General features: G+C 41.3%; 1 protein-coding gene across 2 annotated transcripts in view; it reads left to right on the forward strand.

Annotated features, from left to right (window-relative positions):
- Sptlc3 (serine palmitoyltransferase long chain base subunit 3) overlaps positions 1-25,744 on the forward strand; it is a 125,654-nt gene that overhangs the window by 76,999 nt on the left and 22,911 nt on the right. For both annotated transcript variants that reach the window (XM_004661452.3, XM_045157132.1), the window contains one exon: positions 5,203-5,329. In XM_004661452.3, the coding sequence (XP_004661509.3) occupies positions 5,203-5,329 (127 nt within the window). The remainder of the gene's footprint in view (positions 1-5,202; positions 5,330-25,744) is intronic.

The raw sequence follows: 25,744 nt of genomic DNA on the forward strand, positions 1-25,744 counted from the left end.
GAGGCCAGTTTGGGGGTAATGGTTAGTCCCAGCAGCATGTAAGGCAGGCAAAAGTAGGCTGCTTAGAGACAACCTGGCTCTGCCTTGGTGTTCCTGGCCCCGGCTGTATTTAACAGCTCTTTGAAGTAAATAGGGGTCATGGAAGGAGTACCAAGATGTTTATTCTAAGAGCCTCCTGTCTGATTTCCTCCCAAAAACCCACCCTTGCCCTTGAACTCCAGGCCTATGGGTAAAGAAAATAATCAGGGTTTTGAACTTACAAATGGACTTGGAAACCTCAGTCTGAGGAGACCTCTAACCCACCCTGAAGAAAGACACAACACAGACTAGCTTTGCCAAAGACCAAAGACTAGTCTTAATTCATGGCTTGTGGTGCCCAGTGGGGGTGGGAGGGAGGAACAAAGGACAAGAATCAGTGAGCTAAGCAGCAGGAATCAAGGCTCTCCTTGACACTCTCCAGAAATGACTACAGAGCCCTAGTTCCTCAACCACACAAGCAAAATAATCCTCACCCAAGAGCTCAGACTGAGACCAAGTGGACTCAGAGAAAGGGAATGTGGTAGGGCAGTTTTCACTTCATGTTCAAAGGGAGTGATGCTACCCCATGAGTTGCTTATTCAATTAAGAATGCTTGTGACCAACTTTATGATACTCCTCAGTGGGAAAAAGAAAACTGGGGCAAGGGACACTGGGCATCAAAGGAGACTTTGTTTTGTTTCCTTGTCTGATCTTTGTTAGCAATGCTTCACAGCTGAGAATATCCCAACACTTGTTCATAAGAAAGCCCCTTAGTACTCCCTTATGTACATCAAGGGCTCATCATCTTTCCTTAGTCTCTACAAACCCTTGCTCTCCATGACCACATATGCCAGGCCCCTGCTAAGTGTCCACCACTGTGAACTCTAAGAGAATTATACAACTTCATCCCTGCTCTCACCATCCGACCAAACAAGAGTAATAGACATGAGACCTCAACCTGTGGTCAGATTCAACCTGTGGTTTAGGACCATATATACTTGAGTGTATCAGGAATTCTATTCCCACACCATCCTGAAAGAGTAATGTCTAGAGATCAGGGAAAGAACAACAGGGTAGGTGGAAGTGGAATTGGGTCCTGTGCTCTGCTGGAATCCTCCCCTCCCCTCACACCAAGGCCACCTTGCCCCTACTTTAAAGAGTTAGTAAGTGAAATCCAGGCATGGTGGCACATGCCTTTAATCGCAGCACTTGGGAGGCAGAGGTAGGAGGATCACTGTGAGTTTGAGGCCACCCTGAGACTACATAGTTAATTCCAGGTCATCCAGACCAGAGTGGGACCCTACCTCAAAAAAAAAAAAAATAGGAGTTAGTAAGTGCTAAGGATGGGGTCTGTGGGCTCCACAACCAGCTTCTTTGGGTCCAAATACTTATTCTACCACCTTTTATGAAGAATATTCTAAGTTTGTCTGTGACTCAGTTGCACATCTATAAAATGGGATAAAAGCATGATCTACCCCATAGAGTTATCACTAATGAGCTAACACATGCAAAGTTCTTAAAAATCACCCCTCAGGCAGCCAGTATCAGCCGTGGTGTCAGTTCTAGCCCTATCTTCTCAGATTCTTTCAAACTGTCATCAAGCCAGGGTACTCTTTTCTTTAAAGACTGTTGTTTCTTTCCACTGTTATTACCACTATCCTTTTAAGGATGGATGAAAAAGTGAGCTGAGTATCTTTGATTTGATGTGTTGGTAATTTAGCCTAAGAGTATTTCCTCTATAAATGAAGGAGCTGCAATTCTGAAGACCTTGGTATTTTGGTCTCATCCTCCCACCCACACTCTCCATTCTAAGAATCTTTCACTGAAAAACTCAACAGTAACCACCAAATATGTGAGGTAATTGCAGTGTTCTACTTTTCTAAGGCCCAAATATGTCTTCACTCATTTCATCCTCACAATGGTTCTCTGAAAGGTATCACTGTTATCTCACTTTGCTAAGAAGAAAACTGAGGCATACAGGCATGTACTCATTTGTCCTTGGTCACATAGTAGTCAGTAGCAAAGCCAGGATTTTAACCCTGTAGTTGGGTTACAGAGCCTATGCTGCAACTCCTGGATCCTACCTTCCCTCAAGAGGACAAACTCTGATCACCTTGCTCAGAGCCACTCTACCTCCAGTTGACTCATACATTATTAGGTCATAAGATAACATCCCCATTGCTAATTTTAGCACAGCATATGCCTTTTACCACCTGTGCATCTCTCCACATCTACCCATCAATCATGTCAGATCATTACCCTTGAAACACCGTTCCCAGAAATATGTGCTCTAAGCTTCTGCTGTCTAAAAACCTGTTTCTCACACACTAGACCCTCTCTGCCTCCTCTAGCATCTTGTGGTGAAACTCTCATCTCTCAACAGAGAAAGAAAAATCCCACTGTCACTTACTAGGAAAATGAATACAGGCCTATGAAGGACAGGCTAGCTCATGGGAACTAAATGTGGTTATCTCTTGGAAAGGCCCCAAATCCTACAGGGTACACTTCCTAAATGCTACAAAGTGGGTGCTCAAACACCTGTGCTTTAAATGTGGGAACTATACTCTCAGAATTTTTAAAAATTTATTTATTTATTTGAGAGAGAGAATAAAAGAGGTAGAGAGAGGGAGAGAGAGAATGGGCATGCCAGGGCATACAGCCACTGCAAATTAGCTCCAGATGCATGTACCACCTTTTGCATCTGTCTTACATGGGTCCTGGGGAATCAAATCCGGGTCCTCTGGCTTTACAGGCAAGTGCCTTAACCACTAAGCCATCTCTTCAGCCCCCAGAAATTTTTATTTAAAAAAAAAAAGAATAGCTAGGCATGTTGGCACATTCTTTTAGTCCTGGCAGTTGGGAGGCTTAAGCAGGAGGATCACCATGACTTTGAGGCCACCCTGAGACTACATAGTGAATTCCAGATCAGTCTAAGCTAGAGTGAGAGCCTATGTTGAAAAACAAACAACAACAAAAAAGAGATAATAGATGAAAACCTAATTTTAAGCATATAAGCATATGGATAATAGATGCCAGAGACTAATCTAGGGTCTCTTCTTTCTTTCCATCTTGGGACTCCCATATGCATCCAGAACACAAGTCATTAGGAAGTACTTTCTGGAAAGAAAGATGGAAGGAGTGGGAAACATGATAGGAGAGAGAAAGTTGGGGGGGGAGTAGCAAAAGAAGGGGAATAAAAGAAAGAAAATACTTACAAATATAGAAAAAAAATAAATTTGAGGTGAAAATAGAAGAAAAGGAAGAAACCAAAATAAAAATAAGGGGGTGGATTCTATAAGGAAAAGACACACACACACACACACACACACACACGGAACATTTGAAGGGTAGTTAGTTAGAAAAGCAGTTAGAAAAGAAGAAAGAATGGGAGAGATGTTTAGAAAGGAAGACATATTGGACAGAAGAGAGTAGAGCTCCTGTCTCTCCCTGTGGGCCAGGAAGCATCATCACATTATTGACAAATCCTCACCATCACCAGACCACTCACTTCATTGAGGACAATTAACTTCTTAAAATGCTTATGAACACTAATTCCCACACATCCGCCAAAAGAGATGGACAAACCAGAGGCAGCTCACAGTCCCAGGCTTAGAGGTGTGAATGGATGTGACCAGTAAAAGAAAGTTGAGACACCACAGACAGACACAAAAGCAAGACCTCCATTCCCTAAGTCCTTCCCAATTCCCCATCACAGGGATTGATCAGAGACGACTACTACATGGCATCCCAAACTGTGACATCACAATTTGGACACCTCAGTGCTCGTTTTGTCATCATCCATGAGTTATTCTGTGGGACATCATGAGAGTCCCAAGCTATGAGCCAATGCAGATGCTAGCACCCTGAGGGTTCACCCCACTTAGTATTAGGTTCTTGGAACTTCTTGGGGGAAGGTCTCAGCAAGCTTACCTGGAGCCTTGTGTTTGGTCTCAGGAATCAGACAGTGGAAGAGTGTCCCTGCCACCAGAGACTAGAACTCCACATTGATGCAGTACTCCAAGGACTTTTACACAAAAACTCCAATAGTTCTCAATGGCCTAAGACACAACCAAACTATCTGGTCATACCCTATGCAATTATTCAATTTTCTACTAAACACGCTCAGCTCTCTTCACCCCATGGACTCAATTTTCCCTTTGCTGTCCTCCAAGCATGTCTCAATTAGCTTTTTTCAGTGTAACAAAGAATTCTAAAATGCAACACAGAAACATCACAATTTATTTAGCTCACTATTCTGTACTCAGGCATAGGTCTTGGCCTAATCTGGACTTGCTCTTGCATGACAGCCAGTGGCTGAATTAGCTGAGAACTGCTTGGCTGGGATGGTCTGGGCTGAGATGACATTTCTCTAGTCCAGGTGGCTGGTTTCCTCCCACAGGCTAGCTTAGGCCTTTGCATGTGACAGGTGGAGGGAGCTCTGAGAGAACAAAAGTGCTTAATGCCTTTTGAGGCAGGCTCAGAGCTAGCACATCATCACTTCTACCACACTTGACTGCTCAAAGCAAGGCACAAGGGAACCCCAGATGTGCCAATGGCAATGATGCATGGGTGCAGAGGGTAAAAGAACTGGTCATATTTTGTCAATCAACAACACATGTTTTCTGCTTTCTCACCTCTAACCCTTCACTCAATTTCTCCCTCTGTCATTCGTTTCAAGGGCTTATAAATCCCATCTCTTCCCTAGAAGATGGTGACTCCCAGTAGCAGAACACTGTCCTTCTCTGCATCTTGCAGCTGTATTACATGTATTCTTGTGCCTGTCTTTACTCTCTATGGGCACAATCATATTAAAGTTCGCAATAGGAAGAAACCAGACCCTATGCCCTTTGTATACTCCTGAAGGGCAAATCAGTATTTGCACATAGTAGGTGCTCAACAGATGTTTCAAACATTTTTCCTTCACACATCTGGTTTTGCTTGATAGAGCTCATGTCTCAGTACCCCCACACCTTTCCAGAGTTTCAAGTTATTTTAAGGAAAAGACTAAGAAAAGATAGGGGCAAAGTAAGTCATTTGATAATACCCATTGTGAATCAAACAGATTGCATCCTTTAAGCTACAAGACCAGTGTTCTGCTATAATGAATGGGAAGACTATACATGATTCTCAATACCAGTTCTGAGATTGACCTGACTTCTTTTGGGCTTTCCTCCTCTATTTTAGGAGCTCGTGGATTACATACGGGTTCATTCACACAGTGCTGTTTATTCCGCATCCATGAGCCCCCCAGTAGCACAGCAAATCATCAGATCAATAAAAATCCTCATGGGAGAAGATGGGAACAATGAAGGTAAGAGGGCCTGCAGAGAGCCCAGTCTTCCTAAACTCCTCTTCCAAACCTCTGCCAGTCAGCCTCTCACCTTCTCAAGTACCTTTGTCTCATGAAGCCAAATTTGAAAATCAGACTAAGTGATAAGTATACTAAAACTCCTATCAATGTGCATGCAAGCGCACATTTGGTAAAGCAAATGCAACCTTCTTATTTTCCTCTTAATAAGATCTGAAACTTTGTATTATGTTGTGTTACCATTTATTAAAACATCAGTTGTGTCTATATGTGTGTGTGTGCATGTGCACACCTGTGCTTATTGGTGATGCTCCATGTGCTTTCCTAAGACCAATGTTGTCAACATTAACTTTTAAAATTCTCTTATAGTTTGTACCAACAGTGGTTGGGAAAGGGAAAACCACTATTGGCCATTTGAGGACATAAGAACACATATCCAGCCAATTCTTCGCATTGGATCATTTTCAGCTAAAAGGTTTTACTTTCTTCAACCCAAATGAACGTGTACTTCTTTTTGAATAATTGTTTCATTGAAGCTTCTTGGATCTCTGGTTCTATCTAAAATCTGAAAACTTTTGAACACTGACATGATGCTACATGATACATTCTACACTTTACCTCAGGTTATAGGCAATCAAAATACAGATGCTCAAAAATATTGTATCAGATCATTGTAGGTGCTGGGCATAATGGTGCGTGCTGGTAATTCTAGCACTGATGTGTCAGGAGATCACAAATTCTAGGCTAGTTTGTGTCTGTGACAAATAATGTTACTCTGTCTCAAAAAAATCAGCTATATGTGTGTAAGGTATATATGAAACATAAATGGATCTTGTGTTTACACTTGGGGCACATCCTCAAACTATTTCATTATGTGTGTACAGACATTCCTCAAAAAGTTCAAACGCTAAAATGTTTCTGGCCCTAAGCACATCAGACCAGGAACAGCCTATATCCCTTATATGAACCAGATAAGAATGGAAATGGTCTAGTTGAAGTGGTCGCTCTACCCACCTTCACTGAGGCCCTTGCTCTGAGCTCTCCTGCTTCTTAGTATACTTGAAAAAACACAAGATAGGGATTTTTTTCACCAAAACTGGAAAATGACCTACCAGACAAAAGTACTGGTTGGGGGACCTCTAAAGTCTTTTCAAAGACTGCCATTTGCAAAAATTCAGTCTGGGGAGTCCTGGCAGTGCTGCTGGAAGGTAGCAACTGGGATTCAACTCCAGTGATGCTTTCTTCTGGCAGCCTTATGCAAATGAACTATATATGCAATCCTGAGCAGGTTACTTAACTTCTCTGTGCTCTGGTTCCTCCAGTTTTAAAATGAGACAAACATAATATTTGTGTGTCCATGAATTATGAGAACAAGGTAACTTAATCCATACCAAATATTCTAAATTGTGACTGGGAACAATTATAAGTATTATTTAATTCAAGCTGGTATTCCTGGTGTTCCAAAGCACATGAAGACTTTTCAGTGTTGATGTAGCAGGTTCTGATGACAAAAAAGGATGACAGACAAGAGGAAGGACTAGTTCTTCTTCAAGGTCTTGGGCTAGTCAAGATGAGCATGGTTAAGACAACATAACAAATAGACCTTGAAAACTTTCGTACCTTAACAGAACTATGGTCCAGTTTTTGCTTGCAAGAAGGGTAATAAAAGTAGTTCCTTTCCATATGGGCAGTCATGCAAACCACTTCTAGCTTGAAGCTTGACTATAACAACACAAGATCTCCATAAACACCAAAGTAGGGAGAAAAGGAGGTTCAGCCAGAAAGTGACACTTATCACCTTGCTTAAAGTCATTTCGTCAAAAGTACATAGCCATACTGAAAATAGAGATGGGCAAGCCATTAAGGGATAGTGGACAAGTGAGTATTTTTTTCTACCTTTTGACATTAAAAATGTGTACAGAATTGCATATCAAGGTATAGAATTGCTATCAAATTGTATATATACATATATATATTTCAAAAATTAGTCTTTGCAGGAGGTCTAGTTCAGTGGCTCATTTACCTGATATGTCTAAGGTCCTAGGTTTGATTTCAGTACCAAAAACAGTAAATACATAAATAGGATTAAACTAAAAAACTGATCTGAAAACCAATGGCTTTTTACAAAGCCATATTGATTATTTTTTTGGCACTTCAAACATTTTTAATGGAAAATTAACTATTCAAGATTTAAGGGAAAAATGCAAGTGAGATCCAGATGTGCTGGCACACTTCTTTAGACCCAGCACTCAGAAAGCTGAGATAAGAGAATGGCCACGAGTTTGAGAGCAGCCTGGGACTACAGAGTAAGTTCCAGGTCAGCCTGGACTGCAATGAGACACTGCCTCAAAAACAAAATGCAAGTGAATTGTCTCATAAGTACCAGAATTATCCTTTGATCTTATTTTAAAGATAATAAGTAGCAGGGGAAAAACATATTTTGCAAATTAGCCTATGTTTCAACAAGGATTTTAGCTAATTTTTAAACCCTTTCATGCGCATGTTCTCAGAATCAGTTGATTTACTACTAGACAGCTTTATCACCCCTTTCCTCCTCAGAATTGACTTATGATTTCATTACAGATAGAAATTATTCTGTTTATCTGATCACAGTTGAAGGTCTGCAGAGAGATTTGATTTAAAGTCATTATATTTGTCTTTGGTGGTCATCTGTCATCAATTTTTCCCCTGAGGTGGGAAATATTTATCTTGGTTATCTCTTCTAGCCTCATTAATTATCTGCTTATTGCTTTTTAATTAATTTATTTTTTCTCATACAAAGAATTAGGCTTCATCATATTCTATTGCAAACACAAATTTTGTAACCTTCTTTCTCCTACCTCTCCTCCAGTCTTAGGTTCTTTCCCCACCACAGCCTGTTTTCCACTTTTATTCTACATTTTCCTTTTGTCCCCCACTCCATGCCCTCTTGTGCCTCTTTTGTGCTCTATCTTGATTCATAGTTTCTATTCACTCTAACACCCTTTATTTCCTTATCTATAAACAATAAATATCAAGATCCACATATGAGAAAGCACATGAAATTTTTGCTTTTCTAGACCTGAGTCACCTCACTTAGTATAATGTTCTCTAGTTCCATCTATTTTCCTGCATATTTTGTAACTTCATTTTTCTTTTTCTTTTCTTTTCTTTTTTTTTTTTTTTTTTTTTTAGGTAGGGTCTCACTCAAGCTCAGATTGACCTGGAATTCACTATGTAGTCTCAGGGTGGCCTTGAACTCAAAGCAATCCTCCTACCTCTGCCTCCCAAGTTCTGGGATTAAAGGCATGCACCACCACACCCATTTTTCTTTACAGTGGAGTAGAACTGTAACACATTTCCATTACTAGGTTTGTGTTGATGGGCATCTAGGTTCATTCCATTTCCTAGCTATTGTGAATAGAGCAACAATGAGCATGGTTGGGCAAGTGTCTCTGTCAGGATAGACAGTCCTTTGGGTATATGCCCAGGAATGGCATAATGGGGTCATGTGGTAGGTAAAGATTTAACTATAGGGGTGGGGCTAGAGAGATTGCCTAGTGGTCAAAACACTTGCCTGTAAAGCCAAAGGACCCAGGTTCAATTCCCCAGGGCCCACATAAAACAGATGCACAAGGTGGCACGTGCTTCTAGATTTCTTGTGGCCAGAGTGGATGAACGCCCTGGTGCACCCATTCTCTCTGTCTCTGTCTCTTTCTCGTTCTCTCTTTCTCTCTCTCAAATAAATATTTTTCCAAAATTTTAAAAACTTCCATGACTATAAAAAATATCCCATGTTAATGCCCTCCCTTCCCCCACTTTTCCCTTTGAAACTGCATTCTCCATCATATCCCCTCTCCCTCTCAATCAGTCTCTCTTTTATTTTGATGTCATGATCTTTTACTCCTATTATGATGGTCTTGTGTAGGTAGTGGTAGGCACTGTGAGGTCATGGATATCCAGGCCATTTTGTTTCTGGCGGGGGAGTACATTGTAAGGAGTCCTACCCTTCCTTTGGCTCTTACATTCTTTCCACCACCTCTTCTGCAATAGACCCTGAGCCTTGGAAAGTGTGATAGAGATATTGCAGTACTGAGCACTCCTGTCACTTCTTTCCAGCACCATGATGCCTTCTGAGTCATCCCAAGGTCACTGCCATCTGAAAAGAGAAGATTCTCTACCAAAAGTGAGAGTAGCATTAATATAAGGGTGTGAAAATTAACAGAAGTGCTTACTGGGCAGTTTGATAAATATAGTATATACATTTAGCCAGACAGCAGCAGACTTTACAACCCCAGGACTCAGGACTACCCCTGTTTTAAGTTTTCAGTATCAGAGATGTATGCCCTCCCATGAAGTGGGCTTCCAGTCCAATTAGAGAGCAGTTGGTTTCCACCATAACAGACATGCCACTATTGCACCAGTTGGCTCATTTGGCCTGGCTGGCCAAATATAAGGCTAGCATTGTCCACTGTTGAGTATCTTCACTGGTGATTTCTCTTTCTCCCATTGAACTGCATACAGAATGGCTTCTTCCAGCTTTCTGTCAGCTGGTCTACATGGAAGAGGTTATCATCTCAGCTCCAGTAGGATTTCTCAGTGGCCTTGCAGCCCAAGTCTGTGGAGCCTTCAGCAATAAGGTCTTACCATATATTTCTGGTGGAAAACCAAGGGCCTCAGCAATGGCCTATAATGTTTTGTGGCATCAGGGACCTCCCTGGCCAACAACTCAATGGGAGGTATACCATCCCTGGCACTGAAAATTTTCTAGCAACAATCTTTGGCTCCTGAGTGTTCCATTGTCCAAAAAATTAGGTTTCCATATGATTTATTTATTTATATCCTCTTAGATTTTGATTATCCCTCCCTCCAACTTTCCTTTACTCAATCTCTTTCCCTGACCTCACTTTGGGCCTTCTCACCCCCATTCAAATAAATTTTTAAAAAATGATTTAGCTTTGTGAGGAGCCTCCACATTGATTTCCATAGTGGCTATGCCAATTTACACTCCTACCAACAGTGAATAAGAGTAACCTCTTCCCCACAACTGTGCCAGCATTTGTTGTCACTAGTTTTGTTGATGATAGCCATTCTGAATGGCATGAAATAAAATCTCAGAGCAGTTTTAATTTGCATTTCTCTGGTGGCTTAGGAAGTTGAACATTTCTTTTAAATATGTCAGCTATTTGTGTCTCTTCATTTGAGAAATGTCTTGCTCTTTCCATTAGCCCATGTATTGGCAGTTTGGGAAGGTTGGTATTTAGCTTTCACAGTTCATTATCTCTTCTAGATAGCAACCCTGTCAAAGGAATAGTTGGCAAAGACTTTCTCCCATTCTATCATCTGCTTATTCTTAACCTCACAATTAGTATCTTTTACTTCGGGCCTCTTGCCACCTTAAGAGTTAAAAGAAAACAGAATGCTATGCATGGACTATTTTCATAATCAAGATAGGAGAAGTGGGAGGAAAGATAGGACAGTTTCTTTTCAAAGAAATGAACAAAAGAAAGATCTTGTGACAGAATCTGCAGCCAAGTTTCAGGTGGCTCTTCCTGGCACATCTTTTGACAAATTTCAAAGACATATAGTGAATGATTTCATTGACCTCATTTACAACAATGTCTACTTACTGAAAAGGATGAGTGGGGAATATTGCATTAGCTTAGGTCTTTCTAAAGATAGGCCGACCCTCAGAGTAAAGCTGCCCAACCCTCCAAGGGATGCACTGTGTCATGTAGAGCTGCCACACAGGATCTGAGAAAGAAAGAGCTGGCTCCAGGCCTCACCATCAGCCCACTCCACTGCAACTGTGATTGGAGCCTTTCAAGGCTTTGTTACTGACTGAGTTTGGGGAGCGCTTGGCCAGATCTGTTCCTTGATGAATGTCTTCACTTTAATCTGCAATGCAAAGCCATACGCTTCAAAGAAAAGCAAGCTACAGGAGTAAGGTCAGTGTTCCTTTGATGCCAAGGTTCAAAGATGAAATAGCAGTCCCAGTGAAATGACAATGTTTATGCACAAACAGCCACCTTCACTCTGCAGCCAGGCTGCCGGTAGAGTTAATGCACACAGGCTGAGGGTCTGCAGGCCGGGTGTGCATTCCATATGCACCAAGGCTCGTTTCATCTCCTAGCCTGTCACTCTATGCAGGGTACTGAGCCCAAAGTAGAGATTTGATTGCTCCATTATAATGGATATTGGGTGGTCCCCCAGCTAAACCAGTGATGTAAGTCCCTTAAGGGCAAGTAATGTGTCTTGAATTAATTTGGTGTTCCTCTGAGTGTCAAACTCAGTGCTCAGCTTAATAAATACGTCATGACTCAACTTCTGTCTTGCCAGCATGCTGGATTTAGTGTTTATGCTAAATAAGATTGTGGAGATGTTTATCTCAGAGGACAAGGGGCATGGAATCCAGGCCACAAGAGTGTGACAGCTGAAGGCATCTTTTGGGTTGAGGAAAGGGTTACTTTTTAAGAGCTCCAGAAAGTTTACAGCTCTGTCATAGTCTTCATTGGGATGTGATACAAGCAGCCACAGGGGGACTGAGCCCCAACCACACTAAGAGTCCCCACGTCATCAGTTGTCTTATTTTACTTAAATCTTTGATGCATATGTTTCAATCAATCAGCCACTTTGTTTTTCACCTCCAAGTCTTATCTCTGCCTCCCTACATCCCATTTCCCCAACTGTGGATAACCTTTTACTTCCTAGAGAAAGAAAATAAAGGTTGTGTTTCAAGGATGATTAAGGGGTATGCTCTGCAGCCAGACCTCATGGAGCCTAGTGCCCGGCCTGCCATTGGCAGCATGACTGACAAGTTGCTTCTCTCTACACTTGCTTCTTCCACTGAAAGGGCTGTTGGGAGGATTAATGATGTAGTCTGGATAGTCAAAACCACATGATACAGTAAGCACACAATAAAGACACTGTCACTTTTAACCTGTCTCCTTTATTCCCTGCTTTCTCCAGACTTTCTCATAGCTCTTGCCCATCTTGGAATTCTCCTTTGCTCTCAGACCTCACACCTATTCTTTCAGCAAATCCTGCTGCATTTACTTGGACATATTTCCTTAATCTGCTCACCTCTCTAGTTGTATTATTCCATCACTTCTCAGGATGGCCAGGTAGCTTGCTTCTGAATGTTCTCCCATTACTATATGCCCTGTTATGTTTAATTCTCTACCCCAAAGCCAAAATCATCCCTTTTGGTCATCAATTATACAAATTTATGTGTTACAGTATAATAACTCAACATGTGCAGACAGTGTAATGATCAAATCAGAGTAGCTAAGATTATCATTTCCTTGTACTTTTTAAATGCTTTCAAAAACATGTACTAGTTGTACATACTAATGAAGTGCTGAGTGATATTTAAATATATACATACAATATACACTGAGCAAATCAGGGTAACATTCTCACCTCCTTAATATTACTTCTTATTGGATACATTTGAACTTCTCTTTTTAGTTACTTGTCAAACACGTAATGGAGTACTGTGGACTCTAGTCCCTCTGTTCTGCAGAATACTAGAACTTATTCAGTGTTTGAGTACCCATGATCCAAGCTCCCTCAATTTCTTCTCCCCCAACTCTGACCAGACTCTGGTAGCCATTATTCTACATTCTTACTGACATTTTTATAGCATCCATATGAAAGAAAGCATGAGTATTGGAAGACGAGAAAGCAACTTCATGCCATTCCTCCACTGGGAACTTTCCATCAACTCCCACTTGCTCTGTGTAAGGTCCAGGCTGTGGCCTGTGAGGGTTTTCACACTTGTCCCCTCCAGGCTTGTCTGACTCCTCCCCCTGCTCAGTGCTCCCTGTGGCTCTGGGAACACTGAAAGCAGCTCCCTCACAAGGGCGTTCATGCTTGCTGGGCCTCTGAGATTGGTTTTATCTTCCTTATCTCCCTTCTCTCTCCCATCACTGCTCAGAATCAGCCTCCTGAAGGAGCTGTCCTATCTGAAATACCACAACTTGCTCCTTACCCCTTGCATTTTCTTCACTTTTTATAGCATGCATGAACACCTGGAAAAAAAAAATTATTTTCCTTCTTCTCTCATTAGAGTGCACACTTCAAGAAATAGTGGCATTTTGCTTGTTTCATCCAGCATACTGAGAATAGTGCCTGGGAAGTGTGGATCACAGCAAGTTTTTACTGAAAGACAGCAATTTTCTCTATCCCTCTTATCTCAGTAAATAAACAACTCTGATCTCCTTTGCATCTACTGGAGTGCTGGATTCCTGCTCTTCTAAAAACAGTGGCCCCTTCCCTAGAGTTTATACTTGATAGTGCCCCTCCTCCAAAAAGTGCTTCTCTTTCACAACCTTCCTCTTCAAACAGCCACTGCCTTCCAATGCAGCAATCTGTGAGCAGCCCTCTGTGCTTGCTCCTCAGTGTTAGCCCCTCAGCCTGCCTCTGCCCTCCTGTCCACTCTGGGACTCTGCCTTCTCTCAAGTCACCCCTCTTACCTGCTCTTCTGCTCCTTCCCCTGCCCGTTTGACTTGACTTTTTGCATCATCCTTGCTTTGGTAACAGACTTCCCTTGGTTGTAGAGATGTTCTTTTATGATTCTGTTTGTTTTCACACCCTTTTCTACAGAACCTCTTCCTCCAGCTATGTTTGCCAGAACCCCAGCCTCTGTTCCCTTCACATTTCCCTGGTACAAGTTTTCTTTTTCCTTGTACAAAAATGTGGCTCTGCATCAGATTCCACTGAAAGAATAGTTAAAAGGCTGCTGGCCTCATACCCAAGAGATTTTTGTATAAAGTCTTGTGGTCAATACAATAAACCCTGGTGTTGCTGATGGTCCAGGCACCACCCTTTGAAAACTGCCACTGTATATTGACCCCCCCACCATCAGGTGACTCTTTGCTTCCTATCAAGCAACAATGAGTTATGGATTCCCTATTAATAGAAACCATCATCTTCACATCACTGGTATGATATGTACTAGACCATCAATCAATACAGATACTCAAATTGAATTGCAAGGGAATGTGATGATAAATATATATATTACAGACCAGTTTTTCATCAAAAGTCTAGAAAGAACCTCCAAGTACTTCTTATCAACCATCTGACTAACTGAACTTGCTCACCAAGGTCAGCCCCTGCCTTGTACTCCTTGCCTAGGTCCATCTTTTGCTCAATTACATTTATATATTTGTAATGCCTGCAAGGTGGGAAAATGTTGTCCACGTGTCTCTAATCATCACTTCATGTTTCATGAAGATGGGTGAACCTGATGGGGAGGAGAAGGATGACTATATATGAAATGGTGTTTCTCAAAAGGGGGCCCCTGACCAGCTGCATTCACCCCACCTGGCACTTGTGAGAACTGCAGTAGGCATTTGCACTTCTGAATCAGGAGCAGTCAAGGTGGGAACACTAAGCTGTCTAACCATTGCTCTAGAGCCCTGTGTCACAGCTGTCTGAGCTTGAAAAGCACATTTCCATGTGAAGGAAAGGAAACAGGTAAGGGTATGTTCACAAACAGAAACAAAGACCACAGAGGATGGGATTCTGCCAAATGCAGGCAAAGTTAGAGGAGCTGGCAGAAAAGAAGTGCAAGGACAGGAAAATAAGAGTGAGACAGGAAAAAAATCCATGATACTTATCCGGGCCACTTTAAAAAAAAAAAAAAGAAAAGAAACTTTGTTTTATTTTATTTTGTTTGAGAGAGAGAGAGAAAAAAAGAAAGAATGAACAAACAAAAGAAAGAAAGAGAGATACAATAGGTGCACCAGGGCTTTCAACCCCTGCAAATGAACTCCAGACTCATGCATCACCTTGTGTATCTGGCTTACGTGGGTCCTGGGGAATTGAACCTGGGTCCTTTGGCTTTGCAAGCAAGTGCCTTAACCATTGAACCATCTCTCTATCCCTTGATCTACTTCTTAACACTCTACTGAAATCCAAACATCGTGTTCCCTCAGTTATGCCAAGTGCTTTGCCTATCTTCCCCAATACCTAGAATGGCATGGGCATCAGAAATAGCAAAGCAAGTTTTCCTGGTGAACTGGGTACCAGCACAAGGGTGAAGGAGATCAACACAGAGAAAAATCAACTCCTACTAAATCAGAGAGCCAGAGACCCAGAGGCCCCCAACACCTCATCACTGAAGCAGACCGAAAATGAACCCAACAAGGCTCAGGGAAATTTTGCAGAAGGGGGGGGAAAGAATGTCAGAGCCACATGTTGGGTCACGATATGCAGAGACATTTATCCTACCCATAACTGTGGGCGAACTCCACAATGCATGACCCATATACCTCAGCAAGGAGGGGCCAAGGGGAGGGGATAGGTCACGGATAAGCCTAATAATGGTACCAAACTGACTGTATTTGCTGAATACAAAACTAATTAATAAAAAAAAAATTTAAAAATAGCAAAGCAAGCCGGGCATGGTGGCACACACCTTTAATCCCAGCACTTGGGAGGCAGAGATATGAAGATCGCTGTGAGATCAAGGCCACCCTGAGTCTACGTAGTAAATTCCAGGCCAGCCTGGGCTAGAGTGAAACCCTACCTCAAAAAATAAATAAATAAATAAATAACCTCTAAACACAAAAAAGAACTAGCAAAGCACTTTTGTCCACGAGAAGTGTGTGCTTCCCACAACAGGCTTCCCTTTAAACCTGTGCTTTCATATAACTGTTTGCAATCCATAAGGATATAAGAGTTCATAGCCACAACCTTGGTTGCATTATTTACTTTTGGTCATTGGTATCTGACAGAGATACTGTTTCATTAATAACTCATATGACTTGAGATAAAAAGGACAGCATTCAGGGCTGGAGAGATGGCTTAGTGGATAAGCACTTGCCTGTGAAGCCTAAGGACCCCAATTCGAGGCTCAATTCCCCAGGACCCATGTTAGCCAGATGCACAAGGGGGCACACACATCTGGAGTTTGTTTCCAGTGGCTGGAAGCCCTGGTGTGCCCATTTTCTCTCTTTCTCTCTGTCTCTTTTTCTCTCTGTCATTCTAAATAAATAAATAAGAAAAAACAACAAAAAAAATTTTTTTAATTTATTTATTTGAGAGCGACAGACACAGAGAGAAAGACAGATAGAGGGAGAGAGAGAATGGGCGCGCCAGGGCTTCCAGCCACTGCAAACGAACTCCAGACGCGTGCGCCCCCTTGTGCATCTGGCTAACGTGGGACCTGGGGAACCGAGCCTCGAACCGGGGTCCTTAGGCTTCACAGGCAAGCGCTTAACCGCTAAGCCATCTCTCCAGCCCAAAAACAACAAAAATTTTTAAAGGATAGCATTCATAATAACCATGGCAAATCCTAAACTGTACACGGTGACATACACATCTAATCCCAGCATTCAGGAGGAGGCAGTAGTATCTTCAGTGGGAATTCAACTTGGGCTATATGTTCAGTCTGATGTCAGCCTAGGCAGCTTAGTGAGACCCTGTCTGAAAAACAAAATAAATTATATTATTATTTAAATTATTTATTTCTCCAGTGTAACCTCAACAGGTAGAATCATTTTGGTTAGAAAAAAGATCCCAGGAGGCAACCCGTTATATGTTGATCATTATGGGAGCAAGTTATGGTCAAATATTCTCTAGTCATCACTTGGAAAGAATGGCTTTTCCTGTAATGATGTGGGATCTACTTGACTTTGTGCTATCATTACCACACTCCTCTCAGCTACTCGTCTTCCTACTGTGATTGTCTTTACAATGTTGATGACATGGTGTTGAAGTGATATGGGCAGCATTTTAAGAAAACCTGATCTGTTCAACCTGAATGATGACAGAATGGAGATTACTAAGGTTCTTGTTATACTTCCAAGTTTATAGCATGATAAATAGCAAATGGGCTCAGTGGTAAAATGTGCTTGCTTATGAAGGCTTCCAGCTAGGTTTAATTCCCCAACATCCACATAAGACAGGATGGGCATTCATTTGTAGCGATAAGAGATGCAGGCAAGTTCATACACACAAATAAAATAAAATACTTTTTATAAAAGTAGCAACCGTATGTTCTCTTTGCTACTGTCCAGTTTTTAACTCTGCAGACCTATTTAGTTGAAGACTTAAATCTTTAACAATTTAGAATTTTTGTGCAATATCTGCCTTTTTAAATAAAGTTAAGTGGCGACAGAATAAGTGAAATAATTTTAACTATAATTAACAGACCTGTGTTTAAAGTAGAATTTTTCCATTGACTAGCTCATTATTTCATGGAAATGGCTATAGGGTAACTATATCTGTGGCCTAACCAGTGCTTGCCTAGCTGTTACTTCAGTACAGGGATGATGGGATAATCACCAACTGTCCGAACCATAAGACTATAACTTGCTATCACAAACAAAGAAATGTTTACTTGTATATAGAGTGTGCAGTAATACCTATGGAAGGGAAAAGGAACAGCAGAAATTTACTTACCAAAGAAAATGAGTACAAATCTCTAGTTTTAATGTGTAATATCTTATTTCAGTAGATAAAGTTTGTATCTCTGCTAATAAAATCTTCTATCCTTAAATGACAAATTTTAGTGAAAGTGAGTCTCAATTTTCCTTCAAAATCACATATTGGCTGAACCATTCAGTATAAGCACTGGCTGGTCTCACCTATTATACTCCAGGCTTTGGACCTCTCTGGTATGCTCAGTGTGTTTTCCTCCATCTGGAAGGCTTTATCTCTCTCCGTAACTCACTGCACTCCTTCGCTTCCTCCTGAACTCCTGTTCATCTAAGCCCTACCATGATGGTCCCAACAGAAAATAATGCTCCCCAGACTAACTAGAAAAAAGAGGAGTTTCAGTGGGAAGTGGTTGGAGGAGGGATACAAAAGAAAGCTTGTGGAGGGTTTCATGATCAAAATACCTTATGTACATGCATGAAAATTATCAATAAAAAGGTTAAACAGAAAAGAATCCTGTTCTCCTCTAGCCTCTGGCAGTCTTTACCCCTATTATTTTATGTATCACCAATGAAGTTCTCCAAATAGGAAGTAATTAGTTATTTTTAAATATTTTTACTTAGTTATTTGCAAGCAGAAAAAGAGACAGACAGACAGAGAAAGGGTAAGTGTGTGTATCAGGGCTTTAGCCACTGCAAATGGATGCCAGACAGAAATGGCATGGGCCACTTTGTCCATCTGGCTTTACATGGGTACTGGGGAATCAAACCTGGGTCATTAAACTTTATAGGCAAGTGACCTAACCACTGAACCATTTCTCCAGCCCCTGATGAGTTATTTAATTCTGCCTTAAGCATCAAATATATGAATAACTGAATGATGAACACAAGACCTGGTACTAAACAGATTCCCAGGCAAGTCTTGGGATCTGAATACCATCTAAAAGTATTGCTAATGAAATTATTTTGGTTCAAGTGTTAGTGTTATAATCTCTTCATGGATATGTCTGTGCATGGGTCCAAATCAAGATTTCCTTCTCTATTATTCTGATAAATGAATGGTTTTACATAGTAATGAAGTGAGTAAGCTGGGTAACTCAAGCCAATGATACTCAAATGGCAAAAGTGAAAAAGAGAGAGAGAGAGAGAGAGAGAGAGAGTTGTTCCTTTAATTATCCAAGCAGTCAAACTAAATCCTTCACTTAAGATGATGGAGACACCATTTCAAACTCAAAGGTGCATTTTTTTTATACCTAGTAATCAGAAGGGACTTGCCCCAGCTAACCTTGTCATTCATGTGACTCTATTTCTGAAACACAGGAGAAAAGGTTGGTTCTTAGGCATCTGGAGTGGTGTTTTCCATCTTCCCTCCTTCTTCTCATTTTAATGATTATATTTCTGATGCTTCTCAGTCAAGAAGCCCCATGTTTTCATGAGATTATTTTGTGACTAGTAATGAGAGGTTGAGAAACTAAAACTCCCACAGAAATTTTGGGTTTCCTTTAATACTATACTTCTAATAAAAGGTAGCAGGATACAGGGCTGGGGATGTGGTTCAGTGACACAGCACTTGCTTCACATTCATGATGACCTGTTTTGATCCTCAGTTCAGCAAAAGAAAAAGGTTTGGTATCAGTTTAGGCATATTCGTTGGTAAAACAGACAAACTTCAACATACCCACAGCTTAGCACAATAGCAGCTTACTTCTTCCCCTATCTGAGGCACAAGAATTAAGCTCAAGGCCAACCTAGGCAACTTGGTGACACTTTGCCTCCAAATTAAAAGTATAGGGAAGGTGGGGATGTAGTTCAGTGGTAGAGCACATGCCTAGTAAGTGTGATGCTCTTGGTTCAATCCCTAGTGTGGGAAAAGAAGAAAAATCTTCTCATACAGCTCGTAAGTATGCTGGCATAAGGGTAAGGAGCTAGAAGTATATATAATGTTCTCATGGACCATGACTGGAAAGACATTTTACCTTTGTACCCAAATTGCATTGGCCACAATGTAGTCACATGACTTTGCCTAAATACAAAGGAGCCTGAGAGAGAAAGTTAAGCATCTACTTAAAAGGAAGAAATTCCCCTTTGGTGAAAAGGTAACCAGACATTGTCAAAGTACTTAACTTCAATCCAGAGACTTCCTCAGACTTTCTGATGAGTGTATACTGTGAGATCTTACATGTGTTAGACAATTTCGCATTTTTCTAATGACTTAGTAAATAGACTCTCGATAAAATAAAGTAGTTAAGAACAAAAGTAGTGCCCAGATCCCTTCCTTTCACAGGGGCTTTCTCATGGCTGTTGTCCTGTTTTTTAAAAAAAAAATGTTTCATTTGTTCATTTGAGAGAGATAAAGAGATAGATTAAAAAGTGTGTGAGAGAGAGAAAAAGAAAGAGGGAACGGGCATGCCAGGGCCTCTAGCCACTGCAAACAAATACCAGAGGCGTGTACCACCTTTTGCATCTGGCTTATATGGGTTCTGGGGAATCAAACCTGGGTCCTTAGACTTTGCAAGCAGGTATTTTCACCACTAAACCATCTCTTCAGCCTCTGTCTTGCCTTTTACTATAACCATACCTGCTCTTTATGCAGAATTCTGGCCCACCAGATGGTGTATATTGATATCATTATAAATTACTCCAATGCTATGTACATTCTGGAAGCAGAAAATGAACCTTGAGGACAATTCCTTCCAAGAAAAAAAATTAACATAAAATTGGAAAGTGTGTGGCATTTTGACCAGAAGAGGAAAGAATGTGTATTTTTGGAAATAGTAGGATAGAAACATTAGAACTGTGGTGTTTTTGAAAAGAATATGATGACACAAAGATTATCAGAAAGTTATAATTTAAGAACATGTTCCCTTAGGCTAATAATTTGAGTGTGGATAGTTTTATTTTATGTCAGTTCCAACTCTCCCACTCAGCTTTCCTCAAATCCTTTTGGGACCACCGAGTAAAGGAAGCCGACACACTTGAGCGGGAATGGAGCCTCTTGTATTCATCACATTTTTCACCCCACTCCTGACTGGCTGAGGTAACTAGACACAAAAGAATATCCAGTTCTGAGGCCAGACAGAGAATGGCAACTAAGAACTACATGACAAGATTAAGATTATATGAAAATATTCTGATCAACATGATTGCAAGCATTGCATCTACAATGAAAAGAACTGAAAACTGCTTGTTTCTGTTATAACATCTAAGTAGGCAAGTTCATGTCACATAGTTCATTATACGACTTTACTTTTAATTTATAAAATTTAAATTTCTGGGCTTTGTTCAATTCCTAATAGAAAAAGTTGAATAAAATGCCAAGCAACTAAAAAGAAACTTCATTATATTTTAACTTCATTAATTTTTGAAACTAATTTTTATGTGGAAAAATGTTTAGAATGCATTTCCCTGAAAAACCCAGCAATGCCTCACTTCAGAATCCTTTTGTCCAGCTTACTTCTTTCATTCTGATCATGTGTGTAAGTCTGTCATGAGACTGGCAGGTGAGGCACTGACCCTGCCCCTAACCCAACCTGGACTCGGAGAAAGTGCCACCAGCCCCTTCCAGCTGTGACCTTCAACCTTTGCTCTAGTCTCTGGAGCAGGGCACACATATTTTTACACTTGAGTTTGATAGGTTTAAAAACAGGAGTGTCTAGATGGGAAGATTTAGAGCACCAAGGCAGGGAAATGAGGAGTACATTGGGTGACAGAAATTAGCTCTCAAAAAAGGAATTTTGTCTTTCCTACTGTTTATTTTTGTCATGTGATATAACCACAGACTTCTCTCATCTGATGTTGCTTTACTTCAGGGCAAGCTTGTTGCTGGCTGAAAAGAACACTCATGGTTGTCACCAAGATTATCTTGTATGTGCTATTTTAGAAATTTACTCTTCACTCAAACTTCCGTCCCTTCTATGTGGAGGAAACAGTGAAAAGCAAAAAGGGTGGATAAATCCTCAATCTTTAAACACCCAGCTTTAAAATGTCTCACATTTCTCATTGTCTTTCACAGCAGAGAGCTCAGTGAATACAAAACTGGCTCCCTACCATTTTTTTTCTTCCAGTCAAACTCCATAACATGTTTGTTCTGTCCCTCTGAGGTCCCTTGATGAATGCAAGGGGACATTAACAAAATTCTACCCAAAATGCACTGTCTGAGGGTCCTGGCATTGGAGGTCCTTGGCATTGTTAAAGGAGGAATTAAGTGCAGCTTCCTAAATATATTTGCCTCTTGGTTACCAGCTGGAGACACAGAAAGAGGCGGAGAAGGAAGCAGAGGGCACGGAGAGCTGCTTTTTCTAAAAGGTTTCAGGCCACTGGCATTTCAGCAATAGCTAATACAAAACAGATGTCAGGTGCTACGCTCCACTGGCTTTCAACTGAGGGCCTGCCTCACTCCATGATTAATCACCTGTGCTGGTGGATAGAAAAGTTCTACCTGGTCTTTTTGTGTGTGCAGACCCTAAGGTCAGGGTCAGCAATCAAGGTGCAGAAATTTGCCTCTCTTATTTACATGTAAGACAGCTTGGGTTTGTCCAATAAGCACAAAATGAACCAACAAACTCATCTCTGGCTAGAAAGAGGCATGTACCTGAATGTGTGGAAGTGTCTACCAATCTTTTTGTTTTTTAAGACCCTTCTGCCCTTTCATGTGCTGCACCTTTGGAATTAGCCAATTGAGTAATTTTATGGCAGCCCAATAAATTCAGCACTTGCTCAAAACTTTTTAAAAGTTTCACTAGCAATAGTGTAACAAGAATCTGTTTGCTATTTAGATGGTGGCGGGAGGAGGCAAGAGAGTGTGGGCCCTTCCTTTCAGCCATTCTACAACAAGACACCCTTCTATGCACTGAGTCCTTCGGAAGCCACCTCTTCCCATTAGTCTCCTCCATGTGGATGACTTTGAGGCAAGGGAGTTATGATGTAACTCACATGGAATTCCACATTGGTTTAGAACAGCTGGAGAATGAAAGAATTTAATTCTTTCTGTCGCATCTTCCGGAGTGAAAGGGAGCTGGTGTTCCACACCAATCTTTGTTTTTCTCATCATGGGCTCATTTTCAACTACACAGCAAAATGCACTCAGCCCTACTATCCTTTGGAGAATTTCGTTGAGAAAGCCAGCTACCTCACAAGCTGCAGCTGGGGAGGATTAAGCAGGTGGATTCATGCCTAAAGAACCCAGCATGTGTGTGTTTGAGCTACAGGGACTGTATTAGCTTTCTACTTCTGCATAACAAATTACCACCAGCAGCAGCTTTAAACAATGCCTAAGTATTATCGTTTCCTTGTGTGGGCAGTTTGGACACAAGCTGTTGCCTGCTGAGGCTCTCAGAAGGCTGGAGTAAGGTACCAGCAGTGGTTACCCTCTCACTGGCTCAGACTCCTCTCCCATGTGCCCATGGCTATGGTACAATTCAGTTCTTTGGGTTGTGGGACTGAGGTACCTATCTCCCTGCTGTTTGTTGGACCTATTTTCAGCAGCAAGGCCACTAGCTTTTCTATACCATGTGGCCCTTTCACCCTCAAAGCTCTCTCTCTCCTTGAATCTTTCTTCTGGAAGAGCTCAGTCCCAAGGGCTCACTGGATGGTCTTCACTGCTGGCTAATGTCTCTAAAACTTTCAGCATCTCCTAGAATAGGAGGACTTTAAATGAACTTGAAGATTCATAGTAGTAGCCAGGTGTGGCAGTACATGCCGTTAGTCTCAACACTCAGAATGTTGTGGTAGGAGGATCCCCATGAGTTCAAGGCCAGCATTTGGCTAAAAGTGAGTTCCAGGTAAGCCTGGGCTAGAGTAAGACCTTGCCTCAAAAAAAAAGAAAAGAAAAGAAAAGGATTTACAGTGATAATCTGCTTTAACTTCAGCACTGAAAATGAAAATTATTTTAGGGGCCACTCAACTCTGAGAAATGGGGAGATGTTGGAAGCAGGATCCTGGCATCAAAAATGCCTCAGAAGACAAAGGGACAACCTATTGGGCTGAAGTGGCATTGACTACAAAGACAGCTTTAGTGAGTGAATTCAAGTCATGCAGTCAGGTTGTGAACCATGACTTTTTTTTCTTCAAATGAAATGTAAATGGAAGCCCACTGTATAAAACCTATTTTTAATATTTTATTTGAGAGAGAGAGAAAGAACAGGCTTGCCAGGGCCTCCAGGTGCTTCAGATGAACTCTAGACACATGCGCCACCTTGAGCATCTGGCTTATGTGGGTTCTTGGAAACCAAACTTAGGTCCTTTAGCTTTGCAGGCAAGTGCCTTAACTGCTAAGCCATCTTTACAGCCATAAAACCTACTTTAAAAATTAGAACAGGGCTAGAGATAATGCTCAGTGGTTAAGGTGCTTGCCTGTGAAGCCTAAGGATCTAGGTTCAATTCTCCAGAACCCACATAATCCAAATATACATGGTGACACTTGCATCTGAAGATTTTTTTTTTTTTTGCAGTGGTTAGAAACCCTGGTGTGCCCATTCTCTTCACACCCTCTCTAATAAATAAATAAAAATAAAATAATTTTTTATTAGGACAATGAATTCATTTTGTGCCCATCTCTCCTTGAAGTACATAACATTTAAATCTCATTCGAGAATGAAATGGGAATTGTCATTATTCCCATTTTATAGGTGAAGATCCCAAGTTGCAGAAAGAATGAAGTACCCTGCCCAAGGTCATAGAGTCAATTTTGAGCAAAATTTTTAAAATTTTATTTATTTAGTTGAGAGAGAGAAAGAGGCAGAGAGAGAGAGAGAGAGAGAGAGAGAGAGAATGGGCTTGCCACTGCAAGCAAGCTCCAGACCCATGCGCCATCTTGTGCATCTGGCTTATGTGGGTCCTGGGGAATCAAACCTGGGTCCTTTGGCTTTGCATCCAAGCTCCTTAACTGCTTAACCATCCCCCCAGCCCATAGATTTTATTTTGAACACAGAAGTTGTATTTACAGTCCTACAGCCCTTGACCATGGCAATGTTGTATAGGGGAAAGACCAAGTTTGGAAGCTTCTTCAGTGTCTCCCTTTCAAGCAAGCACAGGAAAGCTAAGCTTGCTGTCCCCAAATAGCGCCCCCCTGGTGGCCACTTTTATTTGTAAGACTTTGTAGAGTCCATTCAGAGGACTCCATTAACTTAGCTGGGACCTGTCCTTTGCCTCATCCTTTGCCTCTATGCAAATTGGAACAATTGTTGGTATTTCTCCACTCACTGGGAACATTTGCTGCCATTGCAACTGTCTAGCTCATATTGCATCTAGCTTTTCTCCTACACTAAAACTAGCTTCCACTGCCTAACCCCCTTCACAATATGTCATTTTCTACTAATGGCATTGCTGGGTCTTTGGACTGTCAATAGTATTTGCAGCACCCACTGCTCTAGCTCCACTAATCTTCCTGTGAGTCTAATCTCAATATTATAGATAACTGATTCACCCATTCTTCCTTCAACTCTTACCAAACTTACATAAATTTGAGTACTTTAAGGTCTCTGCCCCAAATTCCCAGAGTACTTCTTTCACCAGACATTTAATTTTCTGGTTTTTTTTTATTTTTTTATTAATTAGTTTTGTATTCAGCAAATACAGTCAGTTTGGTACCATTATTAGGCTCATCTGTGACCTACCCCCTCCCCTTGGCCCCTCCTTGTTGAGGTATATGGGTCATGCACTGTGGAGTTAGCCCACAGTTATGGGTAAGATAAATTTCTCTGCATATCATGACCCAACATGTGGCTCTGACATTCTTTCCGCCCCCTCTTCCACAAAATTTCCCTGAGCTATGTTGGGTTCATTTTTGGTCTGCTTCAGTGATGAGGTGTTGTGGCCTCTGGGTCTCTGATTTGGTAGGAGTTGATTTTTCTCTGTGTTGATCTCCTTCACCCTTGTGCTTGTATCCAGTTCATCAGGAAAACACCACCCTTGCTTGTTTCACCAATTTTTCTTAGTTTCAGCCAGGGCCCTTTTGAGGTATGATGGGGTGGCTCTCTCCTTAGGCTCTACATCTATCTGAAAAAGAGAAGCAGATTCTCCAAAGGGAAGTAAGTTAGCACTAGGACAAATG

Source organism: Jaculus jaculus, chromosome 8 (genome assembly GCF_020740685.1).
Source record: "Jaculus jaculus isolate mJacJac1 chromosome 8, mJacJac1.mat.Y.cur, whole genome shotgun sequence".
NCBI classification, from domain to species: domain Eukaryota; kingdom Metazoa; phylum Chordata; class Mammalia; order Rodentia; family Dipodidae; genus Jaculus; species Jaculus jaculus.